We start from the raw sequence: 18428 nt of genomic DNA, 5'->3' as shown, positions 1-18428 counted from the left end.
GTGGGCGTGGTTATTATTCGACTTCTCTCATTTTTGGACTGTATTAAGAAGTGGCTAAAAAAACGACTGCAAAATGTTTGGTTTATATAGCTCTATTGGTTTCCGAAATATGTACAAAAACCTTTTTGGGGGCGGGGCCACGCCCACCTCCCCAAAAAAATTACATCCAAATATGCCCCTTCATAGTGCGATCCTTCATAGCAAATTTTATTTCCATAGCTTTATTTATGGCTTAGTTATGGCTCTTTATGTGTTTTCGGTTTTCGCCATTTTGTGGGCGTGGCAGTGGTCCGATTTTGCTCATTTTCGAAAGCAACCTTCCTATGGTGCCAAGAAATAAGAGTGCCAAGTTTCATCAAGTTATCTTCGGATTTGAACTCCGCTCTTCACCCTGATCACTTTGGTATATATAACCCTATATCTAACTCGTTTAGTTTTGGGTGTTACAAACAACCGTTATGTGAACAAAACTATAATACTCTCTAGCAACTTTGTTGCGAGAGTATAAAAACAAAAAAAAATTATATAATGATACAAAATTGCTAAAATAACAAATTTATAGCATATTTACAAGAAGTGTAATTACATAATCCGCTTGTTCTCTCCCATGTTTATTCATTAAAGAACGAGCGTGAAATAGATTTGTATGTCGCGTATGGTGAAACGATTTCATACAGATCGAACACACATGTGCTATCATGTATGGCTACTATTAACTAGAGAGCTTTTTCGAAGTTCGAACACATTCTGTTACTCATACGCCAGAGACGTGAGCTCATTTACTGACAGCGCCATCGTACAGGCATACATACATAAGAAAGTATTTATACAGTGTTGCTAAAATAAAATATGCGATTTAAATATTTCACATTTTTTATGGCATTGCAAATGATCGAAATCGGTTCTCTGCCACTTCCACAAAATGAGGATCATAGTAGAAAAGCGCAATTGCGGTTTAAGTATTTTTATACTCTCGCAACATGTTGCACAGAGTATTATAGTTTTCTTCATATAACGGTTGTTTGTGTCACCAAGAAATAAAAGAGTTAGATACGAGTGGAGTTGAAATCCGGATGTCTGCAAGCGTGCAAGCGATAACTTGAGTAAAAATTAATATATCTTTATGAAACTTGGAACACATATTCCTTGACACCCTGAGGAGGTTGCTTTCGAAGACGAACAAAATCGGTCCACTGCCACGCCCAAAATGGCGAAAACCGTGTCATAACTAAGCCATAAATAAAGTTATGAAAATAAAATTTGGAACATAGGATCCCATTATGGAGGGCCACATTTGGATGCAATTTTTTTGAAACTGTAGGAACTGTAACAAACCAAACATTCTGCAGTCGTTTCTTTTAGTTACGTCCATATACAGTCCAAAAATGAAAGAAATCGGATAACAACCACGCTCACCTCCCATACAAAGGTTATGTTGAAAATTAACTCACTAACGGAAAACGTCAGAAACACTAGATTTCACATAAGAAATGACAGATAGAAGCTGCACTCAGATTTTTTACAAAATTAAAAATGGGCGTGGCGTCGCCCACTTATGGGTCAAAAATCTCAAGAACTACTCGACTGATTTCAATGAAATTCGGTAAATAACACTTTCTTGACATCCTGATGACACGGGTGGAATATGAGCGAAATCGGTTCACAACCACGAATACTTCCCATATAACTCAATTTTGAATTATTCTGATTCAATATACTGTATTTGAGCTGTGACATCACTTGTGAAAAAATTGTCAAAATCGGACCATGACTTTTCAAGGCCCCTGATATCGAACATGAAGAACTGAGTGCCTAAGGGTAATTTTTCACCGAAAGTATAGGTAAATCTCTCTGATATTTTAATGAAATTCATTAATATTTTTCTTATAACAGTTTGTCTCTGTACCAAAAATGGTTAAAATCGGGTCATAACTTCCCCCAGATTCCATATACCTAATTATAGCTAATATAAAATTAAGTGAGCTTATAGTCTTCGATATATTATATCTTGGTGGTGAAAACGAGTGAAATCGGTTCAGGAATTACCTCAGTCCTCATATACTATTTATGATGATTTTCGTTATTCTATTGGATTTTATCCCGAATATATGGGTCAAATTGTGTGTTATCTTTATAAAATTACATCAATAAATTGCGAGAGCATAAAATGTTCGGTTGTACCCGAACTTAGCCTTTCCTTACTTGTTGGTAATATCTTTCGTCCAATAATACAGTTTGAAGATAGGCTAAAACCGAAAAAAAGCATTTTTACTACTAGTAAGTAAGAAATTCAGTTCTCTTAGCCATAAAGTCAAGCAAATCAATATACAAGCACCTAACCTATCATATCTATTTTTTACACACATAATAGGTAGTATCTGATTTTCTATATAAAGTTGTAAAATATTGGCCAATTTCGACAACATTAGAATCGGCTAATTTCTTTTCTGCTGTTGGTGTATTATAATGGAAAGGAATGTAGTGTATTTTGAAATGGCATTATATGGCTTATGTCGTAGACCGACACCATATATAGCTTATCTAAAAGCAAGTATAAAACATAAAATGTTTTATAAAATAACACGAGGGAAAATCACCTTTCAGTGCATCTTAAAATTCCAAGACATTAAAAAATGTTTCAATAAAGCGGCTCGTTGTTAAATAATTTATTTTATATAATATTTTTATTTCTCATATACAGTATTAATTGACAACCCATATCTTGTCGGAGGGCTATGACTTCGATTTTATTGTTAAAGTTGTGACATAAAGAAAACTATGCACGTGCTTCGTTCAAGCCTTCCTACAGAAAACCAAAATTGTTTGTGAGTGCACTATGAAGATATTTCCAGGGGATAGCATCAAATATTATGTGTAATGTTTGAACCAAATTCAGTCCCAATATTAAGATTACAATTACAGATTTTGTGGTAAGTAAGCTATAAAGAAAAAAATTGCCACACCATCACGCTGATGTACGTTATCATATTAGAATGTTACTCATTATTCACAAAAACTATTTGTTTTTAAAATCATTAGCAAAGTAAGAAACTAAAGGAGTCTCAAAGTTTGGAAGTATTTTGAACGTGCCAAACCAGCACCATAAAAATGTGAAAATATGAAAGTCTCGAAACAGTATGAACAAGACCATTAGGACGTGAAAAAGTTTCATTGAACTTTGATTGATGAAAAGGCAAAAAGTTTGTGCAACAACATTTTTGAGGGGTCAACTGCCTTGGAATTTGAAGACATTTTGTTAGAGAAACTGGTTGGCCTTGCTGCATGCTCTCTGATAATAATAAATTGTTTATATGAAGTCCAGTGAGGTTCACTGAGTCACCATTAGTATGAGCATATACTCGCATAAATATATGGAAGTTTTTCGATTATACTTCGACATTAATTTTGTTTGAATACCGTTTTCTGTTTCCTCTTTCAGCACACTAAGTACCTGCATAAATACAAAGTTTTATATTTGAAGATATAATCCCAACAGTGCGAAGGAAACAATGCTTTACCCATTAATCGTGCAGTCTGCAGTTGACGAAAGTAACTTTTATAGTCAGCCGACAACACCTGTACCTCCTATATAAAATACAGACTAAATCAAAATTGCAAATATACATACATCTAGAACAAATACCTTCTAAATAGTAAAAGTAGAGTAATTTCTACAGAACTAAACAAGTTGACAAATACAGCAAACGGTAATAAAATCAAGCATAATGAAACGTTTTGAAACTGCAATATCACCCTGCACAATAACAAATCAAACAGTAGCCGCAGTGTCGGATATTAGCACAATGCTCTCTGCTCAAGCAGCAACTGACAGCCAGTCTAAAGCAACAAGTCCACATACACCAACGCCATTACAAACACTAGCACCAGTGCCACCATTGCAGCCACTGGTCCAAACATTTGCCACGCCGTTGCATCGAAAAAAAGGGCGTTTACAACGCTCCGAGCGCCTGCAAACTGTTGACAACAGTAACACTAATTACTGCGCTGCAAGTTCGAATAACACAACGATAACGCCAACATCCTACTCAGCCTGGGAGGCTTTGGTTAAGGAAAGTTTCGGACAAATAGCTTGGCCCATTAAAATCACTTCATGGGAACTGATCGATGACCGGGTGAAAATTGTGCCAAACAGGTGAGTGTTAGAATACCTGCTGAATAATAACAGAACAATGAAGAAATTAGATGTACATGTTTTAATTTTTTCGCTTTAAAGTGCTTTTTGATATACGTATTTATATGTATAATACTACTAGCAGACCGCTCCGACTTCGCACGGTTTAAACAAACATTTCAAAAGTTATAAGTTTTTACACACTTATACACACTCTCCAATATATTCCCGTTTCTTACATTGGCTCATTTAGAAAAAGTAAAATGAGGAAAATTAGATCATTAAACAAGTAAGGAAGGGCTAAGTTTGGGTGTAACCGAACACTTTATACTCTCGCAATTTATTTATTTAACTTTATTTATATTACATAATACACAATTTGACCCGCATATTCGTCATATATATTGTATAAAGTCCATTGAAAGTTGGAAACCATAATATTAGGTTAGAAGCACCGATGTCCTCGTGTTCGATATATGTGGCCTTAAAAACCTATGGTCCGATTTCGCGGATTTTTAGAGTGGGGCTGCCACACTATAAACATAGTATTTGTGCAAAGTTCTGCACCGATATCTTCACTTGTGCTTACTTTATATATTGTAAAGTAAACGATTCAGATCGTCAAAGTTCTGGTATATAGGAAGTAGGCAGGGTTGTGAAGCGATTTGGCCTATTTTCACAACATATCATTGGGATGTAAGGAAACTATTACAAACCAAGTTTCATTGAAATCGGTAGAGTAGTTTCTGAGATATGGTTTTTGACGCCACGCCCATTATCCGATTTCTTTAACTTTGGACTGTATTAAGAAGTGGCTGCAACGACTGCAGAAAGTTTGGTTTATATAGCTCTATTGGTTTGCGAGATATGTACAAAAAACCTATTTGGGGGCGGGGCCACGCCCACTTCCCCAAAAAAAATTACATCCAAATATGCTCCTTCATAGTGCGATCTTTCATACCAAATTTTATTTCCATAGCTTTATTTATGGCTTAGTTATGGCACTTTATGTGTTTTCGGTTTTCGCCATTTTGTGGACGTGACAATGGTCCGATTTTGCTCATTTTCGAAAGCAACCTTCCTATGGTGCCAAGAAATAAGTGTGCCAAGTTTCACCAAGATATCTTAATTTTTAGTCAAGTTACAGCTTGCACAGACGGTCGGATGGACGGACGGACGGACAGACAGACATTCGGATTTGAACTCCACTCTTCACCCTGATCACTTTGGTATATATAATATCATATTCCGACAGAAAATTTGAAGTGATTAGATTACATTTAAACGCTTCACAAAACTATCCCGTTCTCACTGCCGCACAGTGGGCCAGAAGGTAGGCAAAAGCGGCCAAAACTAAAAAATTGATCAAATTCGTTCGAAAATCCTTACTCGGGGGTTTTCGGGGTCGCTGATTACGAATCTGAAGTTAGTTTTTAAAAATTCAAAATGGCGCATCCAATATGGCGGACGACTTTTTTAAAAAATCATCGAGTTCACTTGCAAATGGTTACTCGGGGGTTTTTGGGGTCGCTGATTACGAATCTGAAGTTAGTTTTTGAAAATTCAAATTGGCGGATCCAATATGGCGGACGAAAAATTAAAAATTCATTGGATTCGCTCGAAAATCGTTAGTCGGGGGTTTTTGGGGTCGCTGAACACGAATCCGGTATTATTTTTCCAAAATTCAAAATGGCGGATCCAATATGGCGGACGACTTTTGAAAAACTTAACGTATTCGTCTGAAAATAATTACAAGGGGGTTTTCGGGGTCGCTGATTTCTAATCTGAAGTTAGTTTCTAAAAATTCAAAATGGCGGATCAAATATAGCGTATCAAACAATAATAATTTGTAAAAGAATGTAATTGGAACACATATATACATGGGGTGCTTTTTGGTGTGAGTCCCCTTGCCTCTCATAAACAATGATAATTTGTAAAATAATATAATTGAAACATTTATTTACATGGGGTGCTTTTTGGTGAGTCCCCTTGCCTCTCACAAAATAAATACGATTTTTTAAGAAACGAAATTTTAAAATTCGGCGTGCTTTTTGGTTTGAGTCCCCTCGCCTCTCACTTTGAAAAAATAGAAGAAACAGATTTAGTCATATTCTTCATCCGTCAATTCAATCTCCAATCTAATCTAGAGTCTTTGAATCTGGTAAGAAAAGGCCTTTTTCTTTATTACTCAAGTCATTGAACAATTTCTGTGTCGCATGACAAACTGGACAGGTTTGCAGGGAAGCTGTGCCTGTAATAATATTTAAAACTTTTCCGTTGATTAAAGTTAAAAATATAGAACAATGAAACCGTATACGTCGATCGTTATCTACAGAAATTTCAATAATTTCTAATTCATTTATTTGCTTTTCTACATTTTCCTTTTGACTAAGAATTACTTCCTTTGATTCGGAAACATATTCTATTGCAAGTGGTCGACAGAATCGTGCTGACTGAGGTGTTCTGTTATTCCAAAGAACTATATTTTCGGACGTTAGTAATCGCAATGGAATGAGCGTCGTGGCAAATAAATTATCATATTTATGATTTAGATTTGTGTCTACTGATTTGTAAGTTTGTTTATAACATGAATGACCACTGCTGCCATCAAACCCATATGAACACAGTAAAACAGCATCTACTACATTTACTTGTGCTTCAGTCATGTAATGAATTACTACTTCTTTCTGTAAATCTACAATTCTATTCGCGGTATGTTTCAAGAGAGCTTGAAGAGACACTTCTGCTCTTGTCTCGCTGATAGAAGTATCTTCCAATGGAGGTCTACATTGTAATTTTATTTCTCTGATCTTATTATAGGCAGGCCAAATATCAACACCACATTTTTTAACTTCTAATCTCATGTTAGTATAAACTGCTTTAGATAGAGAGTTATTCATCAAGAAAGCTAAAGCCTCCTCCGCACTTTTTTTAAAACTGTTGTTTCTAATATTTTAACAATTTTTTTCGGGTGTTCTGATGATTTTAAAATGTGATTAACGACATAGTATAAATCTTTATTACTAGATCTACTTGCAGCTTGACGACAGGAAGTTAACAATGCTAATGGATCATGCTTTTTAGCCCGATCAATAGTTGCAACTTCTCGACGTTTAGATCGTTCAGATTTATCTTTAAATTCAAGACTTGGTCGACCACCGACAACTGAATTTGTGATAATTTTTTGTAATCGAAGTTGTAGTAATTACTTTGGGAATACAAAATAAAGAGTTAAGCCAGTCTTTATTGTTTAATTCAAATCGGGTTTTCATTCTATTAGCTGCCTGTAATTTCAAATTGCCCTTACATTTTAGAGTCGAAATAGCTCTTTTTAATTGCTCGATCCATTCAGAATCTACATCAGAAATATTAAGATTCATTTTGTTAACAACATACTCACCTACTAATTTTATATTGCCTAATTCATCAAGCTTTTGAAGAATCTCTTTCTTTGTAAACTCCGCCATTTTAAGTATTACAGTTTTACCTTTTTTTTAAATGATTAAATTTGAATATAAGTATTTTAGATTTTATTTTTTCAAACAACATAAGCAGAATATATGATTAGTATATTCGAAAAGACATGTTTTTCAAGTATATTCAACTGGAAACCGACGGTGACGCCATCTATCTGTTCGTAGTATATAAATATTATGAACACAATGCATCGAAAGACCAAATATTAATTTTGTCAGTCGAAAATTAACTATACCACAAGCCAGTATCGAGCCTATATATGAGTGTCGAAAAATGTTAAGTGCGCGCACGCACTTGTCCTTGTGACATCTACTACAGCGGCCATATAAAGGAGCGCAAATTTGGTGTTGGATTTGTGGTGGGAGAGAGACTCCGTCGCAGAGTCCTGGCATTCACCCCGGTGGATGAACGTCTAGCACCAATCCGCATCAAAGCGAGGTTCTTCAACATATCGCTGATTTGCGCCCACGCTCCAACGGAAGAGAAGGACGATGTGACCAAAGATGCTTTCTATGAGCGCCTAGAACGCACCTATGAGCGCTGCCCCCGCCACGATGTTAAAGTCGTGCTTGGCGATTTTAACGCCAGGGTGGGTAAAGAAGGTGTCTTTTGCACAACAGTCGGATTCCAGCATAAGAAAATACATCAAGCTACTTGGCTGTCTCCTGATCGAAACACGCGGAACCAAATCGATCACGTTGTGATAGACAGAAGACATGTCTCCTGTGTTTTAGACAAGCGTACGCTCCGAGGACCAAATATAGACTCGGACCATTATCTGGTCGCAGCGAAGATACGCACCCGCCTCTGTCCAGCAAAGAATGCCCGTCAACAAACACAAGGAAGGTTCGACGTCGAAAAGCTGCAATCGCAACAGACAGCCACGAAATACTCTACTCGACTTGCACTCCTGTTCTCTAAGAGCACTCATCAGCATCTCGGTATAAGGAAACTGTGGAACGGCATCTCAAACTCACTGCATACCGCTGCAGCCGAAACAATTGGTGTTTGGCAACGACAAAAAACAAGCTGGTACGATGAGGAGTGCCGTCTCGCAGCGGAGAGAAAACAGACTGCCTACCTCGCAACGTTGCAAACGACCACCACACGTGCGGGATGGGATAGATACCGAGAGCTGAAGAGGGAAGCGAGACGCATCTGCAGACAAAAAAAGAAAGAAGCCGAAATGCGTGAGTACGAAGAGCTTGAGAAGCTGGCAGACAGAGGGAATGCTCGAAAATTTTATTAAAAAATTAAGCGACTTAATGAAGGTTTCAAGACCGGAGCATCCTCATGTAGAGACCAAGGTGGTAATCTGGTAACCGATGTCCAGGGCATACTGGGATTATGGAGGGAACACTTCTCCGACCTGCTGAATGGCAGTGAGAGTACAACACCAGGAGATGGCGAACCCGATCCCCCAATCGATGACGATGGAACACATGTTCCATTACCCGACCATGAAGAAATTCGAATAGCAATTACCCGCTTGAAGAACAACAAAGCAGCGGGGGCCGATAGATTACCGGCTGAGCTATTCAAATACGGTGGCGAAGAACTGATAAGGTGCATGCATCAGCTTCTTTGCAGAATATGGTCGGAAGAAAGCATGCCTGACCTGGAAAAGACGACTGACCAGATATTTACCATGCGCCAAATCTTGGAGAAGACCCGTGAAAAGAGGATCGACACACACCACCTTTTTGTCGATTTTAAAGCTGCTTTCGACTGCACGAAAGGGAGCTGCCTTTACGCCGCGATGTCTGAATTTGGTATCCCCGCAAAACTAATACGGCTGTGTAAATTGACGTTGAGCAATACCAAAAGCTCCGTCATTCTTTGGGAAGGACCTCTCCGAGCCGTTCGATACCAAACGAGGTTTCAGACAAGGTGACTCACTATCGTGCGACTTCTTTAACCTGATGCTGGAAAAAATTATAAGAGCTGCAGAGCTAAACAGAGAAGATACAATCTTCTACAAGAGTGTACAGCTCCTGGCGTACTCCGATGATATTGATGTCATCGGAAGCAACAACCGCGCCGTTTGTTCTGCTTTTTCCCGCATGGATAAGGAGGCGAAGCGAATGGGTCTGGAGGTGAATGAGGACAAGACGAAATATCTCCTGTCATCAAGCAAACAGTCGGCGCATTCGCGTCTTGGCTCCCACGTCACTGTTGACAGTCATAACTTCGAGGTCGTAGATAATTTCGTATACCTGGGAACCAGCATCAACAACACGAACAATGTCAGCCTCGAAATCCAGCGCTGAATAACTCTTGCCAACAGGTGCTACTTTGGACTAGGCAATTGAACAGTAAAGTCCTCCCTCGGCGAACCAAAATCAAGCTCTACAAGTCGCTTATCATTCCCGTCCTGCTTTAAGGTGCAGAAGCCTGGACGATGTCAACATCAGATAAGACGACACTAGGAGTTTTCGAGAGGAAAATTTTGCGCAAGATTTATGGTCCTCAGAACATTGGCAACGGCCAATACCGCAGACGATGGAACGATGAGCTGTACGAGTTATACGACGACATTGACATAGTTCAGCGAATAAAAAGACAGCGGCTACGCTGGCTATGTCATGTTGTCCGAATGGACGAAAACACTCCAGCGCTGAAAATGTTCGATGCAGTACCCGCCGGAGGAAGCCGAGGAAGGGGAAGGCGTCCACTCCGTTGGTGGGACCAGGGGGAGAGCGACCTGGTTACACTTGGGATCTCCAACTGGCGCCGAACTGCGATGGAGAGAGAGAGGTGGCGCACTATCGTCGATTCGGCTATAACCGGCTAAACGGTTGCAACGCCAATCACATACATACGAACACTATCCGCAGCTGTGACATTTTTTGACAGTTTGTAGTGAAAAGCAGCTTTGATTAAACAAATGTGACCAACAGATTGCGCAAAATCAGAGTCGCATAGGAGGATTTAGAGTAGTTCAGCTTCAAATCGCTTCGGTAAAGTGATTATGAAGTGTCATTTTTGAGTGGCGAAATCTTGTTAAATCCAGCGGTTTAGTGAGTTAAACGTCTCAACAGCCTAAACCTCGGTTTTCATATAGCACAACTTTTCATTAATATGTAAGAGTGCCCTAGTGTACCGCTCTATGAGTGCAAGTAGAGCGCGCTCGCACATGAAAAAGTTGTGCTATATGAAAATTTTTGACTGATTCAGAACTTTTTCGATTTGATTCTTATAGTTGACAGTTTTAGCTTCAATTTAAGCCTAATTAGAGACTTCTAGCACGTCAGCATAATTCTCTACACGTGATCAAAAAAGGCCAAAAACAGGGTCTTTTGAGACTTTGAGTCCATTTTGCTCAAAACCTCGACGTGATGGGCACGTGATTTGGAGGTCATATTCGTGTTCAGCGATGAAAATCCCATAAGAATATCATTGTCTGATCTTTGATGCATTTTTTGTGTCGACCAGTGTAATTTCTGTACATTCAAAAGTGGGTGAAATCGGGGCACAACTTCCCCTAGATCCGATATATTAAATTAAGTGAGCGTATTATCTTTGATATAATTTAAAAATGACTAAATTGGATTCAGGAATTACCCCATAATGATTTCTGTGTTCTGGACGTTTATCTTAATGTTATCTTAAAAACATTAAACAAATAAATTGCGAGAGTATAGAATGTTCGTTTTCACCTCCAATAGAATAACGAAAATTATCATATATAGTGTATGAGGGCTGAGGTAATTCCTGAACCGATTACACTCATTTTCATCACCAAGGTATACTATACCCAAGACTATAAGCTCACTAAGATATCTCACATATTAACCGATTTAAATGATATTAAGCCCATCGTACTTTTTGAAAATCCTATAATTAGGTATATGGGATCTAGGGGAAGTTATGACCCGATTTTAATAATTTTTGGAACAGAGACACACTATTAGAAGAAAAAAATCTTCTGAATTCTATTAAAATATCCGAGACATTTACCTATATTTTCGGTAAAAAATTACACTTAGGCACTGAGTTCTTTATATTCGATATTTGGCGCCTTGAAAAGTTATAGTCCGATTTTGACAATTATTTAACAAGTGAAGCCACAGATGCTATAGCATTTGTGTAAAGTTTTATTCCGCTATCTTCATCGGCCCTTATGTATACATTATAATGTGAAGGAATCAGATGGAATACTAGATTGAGTTCAATGGAAAGTAGTCGTGGTTGTGAACCGTTTTCGCCGATTTCCATCCGTGTCATCAGGGTCTCAAGAAAGTGTTATGTACAAATTTCATTGAAATCGGTGGAGTAGTTTCTGAGATATGGTTTTTGACCCATAAGTGGGGAAGCCACTCCCATTTACTCACTGTTTCCTTCACCCATGTCCTTACACTTTAGTATTTTGACGCCGGCAAACCACTACGCTCCATCAAACGTCGGCATTCGATCGGCATCCATCCTCGAGAAGAGCGCTCCTTGTAGCTTCATTTCAACTACTCTCCACCGCTCCTGCGACATCTGTCTCAGCGGTTTAATGCGGTCAATGAGAGCCACGATCAAATGTTGCTTTGATACCTCATGACCGCCGCTGCCGCCGCGGTTCTGGACGTTGTCGGCTTGTCGTCCGTGTGCATAGTTTTCAGCTTATTAGCTTCGACCTTCTTTTTACTCTTCTTTGCTGGTGCTTTCGGTTCGCTTTCCGTCGAACGATGCCTCTTGTCAGCAATATGCTCCTCGATACGGTTTGCAAATGCTGGGTCCGAGGCATTACACCAGCAGCGATAGGCAAATTTCGCCCGGCCGCTTTTCACCTCCCTTTCGGCCCAAGCCAACCGTTTCGGATCCTCTTCGCTCAGGTTGCTCTTGCCTTCGAGTCGGTTACAGATTCTGACCGCCGCCCTGTAATCTGATTTTGTTTTCAACCCCTCCTTGCTCGGTTCATTGCGGGACCCTCTCTTGCTGCCTGAGTTGGAAACCTCGGTCGAATGCTTCGGAGAGAGAAGAAGCTCTTCCTCTTTTTCCGTTCACCCATTGTCGACCTTACAATATATAAAGTAAGCACTCGTGAAGATATAGGAACAGAACCATGTACAAGTATTGAATTTATAGTGTAGAATTGTCCTTCTAAAAATCGCCGAAATCGGACGATAAGGCCCCATATATCGAACATGAGGACCTCAGTGCTTCTAATAATTCTTTAACGAAAATATACGTAAGTCTCTCGGATATTTTTTAGTTTTAACAATAGCACCTGCATCAGGACTTCCGTTTGAAGGAGCAGTATGACTCTCATTGCTTTTAGTTACGGCCTGCTCTAACTTCTTCTTGTCCCCCAAGCCCTTTTTCTTATCTTTTTTAATTTTTTTGCTTTTCTCCAGCACGTTTGCTTTCACATATTTTGATGAAATTCAGAGGGAATATTTTTCTTCTAATAATATGTTTCCGTGCCAAAAATTGGTTAAATCGGGTATTAACTTCCCCTATCTCCCATATACTTAATATTTGGGGTTTCAAACTTTCATTGGACTTTATACCATATATATGACGAATATTTGGGTCAAATTGTGTGTTTAATTAATAGAATTAAAAACTTAAATTGCGAGAGTATATAATGTTCGGTTACACCCGAACACATCCACATTAGTACGGTTCACTTAAAGTATGTAGATATTAATACATTATTCGGTATGTATGTGAAAACATGGGTGGGAATATGGCAGCAATTAGAATGTTGGCAGCCAACTGTACAGAATTGATTTTATTTGGTTTTTCTTTGAATAAGTAGGCCTTTTATGTTTATAAGCAGTCGAACCTATAATCATATTTTTTATAGTTTTTAAATTGAATCTCAGAAAAGATGGGAACTCTTCTGGAGCAATACTTCAAGTAAATGATTCTTTAAACCTCCCGACTTTTAAGTATTTATCCAAATCCAAAGCATTCTAGTTTTTTGAAGCCATCGAAGTATTATACTTAAAAAGAATTGAAACCCCTTTTTTCACTATATATTGTAAACGTGATGAGTTTTTGTTTTGCTACACAATTTCATTGGAGTGAATCGAATCTACAAGAATGTAAAATAAATTCTTAAAAATTATTTATGTGCATATAGCAATTTCAAACAGTAAGTAGAACGTGAAGTGTCCCTGTTTATAAACTGAAAATGAAACATAAATAACTGTTTCATGACCATAAACATTATATTAATTGAGTGTTGCACAACTAATGCAAACAAGACAAGTAAGGAAAAGCTAAGTTCCTAAGTTCGGGAGCAACCGAACATTTTATACTCTCGCAATTTATTTCTATATTTTTATTAATTAAGATCACACACAATTTGACCCATATATTCGGCTTAAACTCCAATAGAAATACGAAAATCATCATATATATGGTATATAGGCTGAGGTAATTCCTGAACCGATTTCACTCAATTTCATCTCCAACATACATTATATATGAGAATATGAACACTTAATTTGGCTAAGATATTTCACATATTAACCGATTTATAAGCTATGAAGCTCATCGTATTTTTGAAAATCCTATAATTAGGTATATGAGAGCTAGGGAAAGTTATGACCCGATTTTAACCATTTCTGGTACAGAGACACACTATTAGAAAAAAACGATTTCCTCTGAATTAAATTAAGATATCTGAGAGATTTACTGATATTTATGAAAAGTTAAAGTCCGATTTCGACAGTTTTATAAGTGAAGGAATCCGATGGTATTCAAAATTGAATTATATGGGAAGTTGTCGTGGTTGTGAACCGATTTCATCAGGGTGTCAAGAAAATATAATATATCGAATGTGATTGAAATCTGTCGAATAGTTCCTGAGATATGGTTTTCTACCCATAAGTGGGCGATGCCACGCCCATTTTCCATTTTGTAAAAAGATCTGAGTGCAGCTTCTTTCTGCTATTTCTTCTTTAGTGTTTCTGACGTTTTTCGTTAGTGAGTTAACGCCCTTTTAGTAATTTTCTACATAACCTTTGTATGGGTGGAGGGCGTGGTTATTATCCGATTTCTTTAATTTTTAGAGTGTATTAGGAAGTGACTAAAAGAAACGACTGTAGAAAGTTTGATTTATATAGCTTAATTGGTTTGCGAGATATATACAAATAACCGATTTGGGGGCGCGGCCACGCCCACTTACCAAAAAAAATTACATCCAAATCCTTCCCCTTACTAGTGCGATCCTTTATTTCATATGTTACTCTTATAACGTTATTTATGGCTTAGTTATGACACTTTATGTGTTTTCGGCTTTCGCCATTTTGTGGGTGTGGCAGTGGTTTTGCCTATTCTCGAGAACCCTCTCACGGTCCCAATGAACATGTGTGCGAAGTTTCGTCTCGTCGCTGATCATTTTGATATATATAACCCTATATCTAACTCGTTTAGTTTTATGACTTACAAACAACCGTTATGTGAACAAAACTATAATACTCTCTTAGCAACTTTTGTTGCGAGAGTATAAAAATGCGAGCTTAGCGGCACGCGATGTAATTAGTGAAGAGTCAGCATTTGTTATTCATACGACATGGTGCACCAGTATTCATAAACTGATTTATTAATTATAAATGAATATACGAAGATATTTTATTCTATACAATTAGGCTTATTTTGCTAGACAACAATATTTAAATAAAAAAATATTATGCAATTATGTGGAGCATAATGTGAAGATAACCTTTATGCCAATAACTATTAGCACCATAACCCTTAGAGTCAAATATATAATTTCACACGGTAGAAGTAAAGTCTCACAAACTCCGAAACTAATAATGTGTTCCGAGAGTCATTGACTTCATATATAAGCACTACTTTTAGATTTGCGAAGGAATTGGAAACATACTCGTATAGCTTTCCACAATTTAAAAAATAGCTCATTGACCCACTAAGTGGTAGTCAACTCACCTATTAAAGGGTATATATTGAAAGTTTTGTGATTTAAACACCTAATTTTTATGCATTTTGAGCGCAATACTAAATTGTACATACATTTAAAAACTATAAGTAAGTTTAGCAGACGACGAAGAAATGTCCTCACTTAGCCGCTAATTGGAGTGAATGGATACAAAATAATTTGATTAATGAAATTTTCATTCGTTCAACCAATAGCCGCAACTGAGCAAATGGAGAAAAGTGAGGGTGAAGAAAGTAAATCGCTTTTGCATGCTAATACTCGTACACATATACATAAGTGGCTCGTTTAATGGCGTGATGGGTACGACAAGCTGAAAAAAGTGTTGCTGCTGAGTCTGACCGTTGATGGTTGTTCAGCTATGTTGCAGGATTCATGGTGCAAATATTACGTTTGTTTGTATGTTATCTATGTGCCAGGGAGTAACATGACGATATGGCAAAGTATGCAAATTGTTTGCAATAGTGACCAGAAGTGAGTGTGATTAAATAACGTTGATTAAGTTTGTTATGGTTAGACGATGGTTGAGTGAGTGTTCCATTTGTGAGCAAGTGGCATTTAAAAATAAATCCGATACATTGTGAGAAATGTTTAGAGAAATGCTATTTTGAAAGAGAGTAAATAAGTCACTAGTTGATCAAACCAAACAGTAAAGTAATACAGTAATACTCTTCTTAAAAAATGTGCTGTCGTATCGGAGGAAGATAGTATAAATGCATAAATAATCAAATATAATTTTAAATTTTTGTATTATTTATTGTGTTTATTAAATTTCTATTAGAAAATTACTGCAGTTGTAATGTTATTTCTTACAAAGTGTTATAATACGAAACAGAAAATTGAATTAAATTTAAATTAGGTTTTAAATCATGAATTATTTGTATATAAAATTATAAAAGACAATTTGAATAAGTTGCTAGTTCGCGTATTTTTAAGTGTACCTCTATTTTTCGCACGTCTCTAAAGCGTATTGCCAACATTTTTATATTTTAATCGACTTGTATAGAGTATATACATACGTACATATGTAAATGTGTGTAGCGCATTGTGATTATGGCCCCTTTTGTGGACCACAAACTGTAGGGTGTCTGCTACGGCTTTTGCAAAGATATGCAAATCAGTTCACCATTGGTGGTCTAACTGACGATGTCAAATAAAACACTTGTACTTCATTCAAACGAACAAATTGATTTTGATTAAAATTCAAAAAGACATTACTGAGTGGTTAAAGTGCTTCCAATAATGTAGTATACTGCTTCAAATTTAATCAAATAAATTATTTCTAATACGGTGTGACATACATGTTTATTATTTAGGATAAAGTGGGAAATATACATACTTGTAACTGCAATAAAATCAATAGATGCTCTACTTAGGCAGTAAGCACTAAGCTCAGTGTGCCAGTGATTTGCGATTTGCAGGAGTCCAATCATTTGATGAATTCCTTAGTTCCATTTAAATTTAAAATCATTGAAGTGAAAGTTACTGGCAAAAAAAAAGCAGCCGAAACATGTCAAAGTGGTCACTAATGCGTAGCGAATTTTTTTCGGCAAAAAATTCAAACGACAATTTTTGTAGCTCTACATCTGCTCACGAAGAGAAAACCGCGCATACTACACACTCACTGCCGTCATCACCGCTGTGTTCACAACTGCGTCCTAAACAAAGTCATAACCAATCACCAAAGGCAATCAAGAAAGCCAATACAAAGTTTACTCAATGCAGTCACAAAAGCAGAAGCGATCATGTTCGTGCTTCTAGCTCCAAACCTAACTCTGAAGTACCTATATTTATTCACAATAAAACACAAGTGACAGCTGTCGAAATTGCGGCAGCAGCTGCTCATGCGACCGTAACGCAAGCTTCACAAACCGCTGCAGTTATAGCGGTTACATCGGCGGACAGTAGTGATAGTGCCGTTACGATTGGCCGCAAATTCTTGAAAAATGTTCACGACCAAAACTCGCAACACACCCCTAGTGGCTCTAGTCGTGCACGGTTGCACTCCTCGACCAGCAGCACTGTGTCACAGAAAATTGATGAGGAAGACGAAGAGAAGTTGGAGTTGGACGTTAACTCCAAAGGCCAATCTATAACAGCAGCAAATTATTTACAGTATCGTCGTCGCCGTTTCAGTACACAGCCAAAGATATTTCAACATTGCTTTAAGGCAGAACAATATCTTCAGGAAAGAAGGTAAAAACATTTTGTACTAATTTTATCGGCTCTTATTTTGTGAAGAATCGTTTCCAGTATTATTCCGAGTAATATATTTAATCATCTAATTCACACTTGTCCCAAGTATAACAAAGGGATCACTTAAACTGCAAAAGAATTTGTGGCAAAGAGTTTACGCACGGTTAAAAAGAAGTGAGTGGTTTTAGATTTTTTTTTCAAGTTTGTTTATAAATAAATCTTTCAAACTATTAAAGATTTGTCAAACCCTTTGATCCCTCCTCTATACTTATATGTATAGTATATAACATATCTTGGTATCATACTTATACTTCGATTTAGTACGCTATTAAGTAAACAACATGATACTTCGTATGGTACTAATTGGTATGGTATAGCATGGACCCATTTAACACCGTAGTCGGATACGAGGGCCACCCCAAAACCTTGCTGTACTTTGGGTCCGGCACCCGGTTGAAATGCAACTCTACTTTGATTGACCTAAATCCCTCTTCCTGAGGTTTTAATCCACGGCCACCACGAAACTCTCTGAAGGTCCAACCGCAATGAGCAGTGAGAGAAGCTCTAAGGGTTACTCTCTCTGGTAAGACCTTGGAGCTGAAGCTACTACCAGTGGAGCTCCCATGCAGCTCTGCTCAATTGGATTACACATTTGAATTGTTCTTCTCTGATGGGCATCTTGCGAAAGAATATTATAAATTAAGAAAGAGTATAATTTCCTAG

At 37.5% G+C, this 18428-nt stretch overlaps 1 protein-coding gene across 1 annotated transcript in view; it reads left to right on the top strand.

Moving 5' to 3' along the window:
• Nucleotides 1-18428, top strand: part of LOC105220330 (GTPase-activating Rap/Ran-GAP domain-like protein 3) — a 159756-nt gene that overhangs the window by 29094 nt on the left and 112234 nt on the right. Inside the window, exon 2 of the mRNA XM_054230511.1 lies at nt 3440-4153. Coding sequence (XP_054086486.1) covers nt 3726-4153 — 428 coding nt within the window. The 5' untranslated portion in view covers nt 3440-3725. The remainder of the gene's footprint in view (nt 1-3439; nt 4154-18428) is intronic.

The sequence above is a fragment of the Zeugodacus cucurbitae genome, chromosome 5 (genome assembly GCF_028554725.1).
Source record: "Zeugodacus cucurbitae isolate PBARC_wt_2022May chromosome 5, idZeuCucr1.2, whole genome shotgun sequence".
Lineage (NCBI taxonomy): Eukaryota > Metazoa > Arthropoda > Insecta > Diptera > Tephritidae > Zeugodacus > Zeugodacus cucurbitae.
Note: the sequence above shows the minus strand (reverse complement) of the source record. Positions and strands in the feature narration are given on the sequence as shown.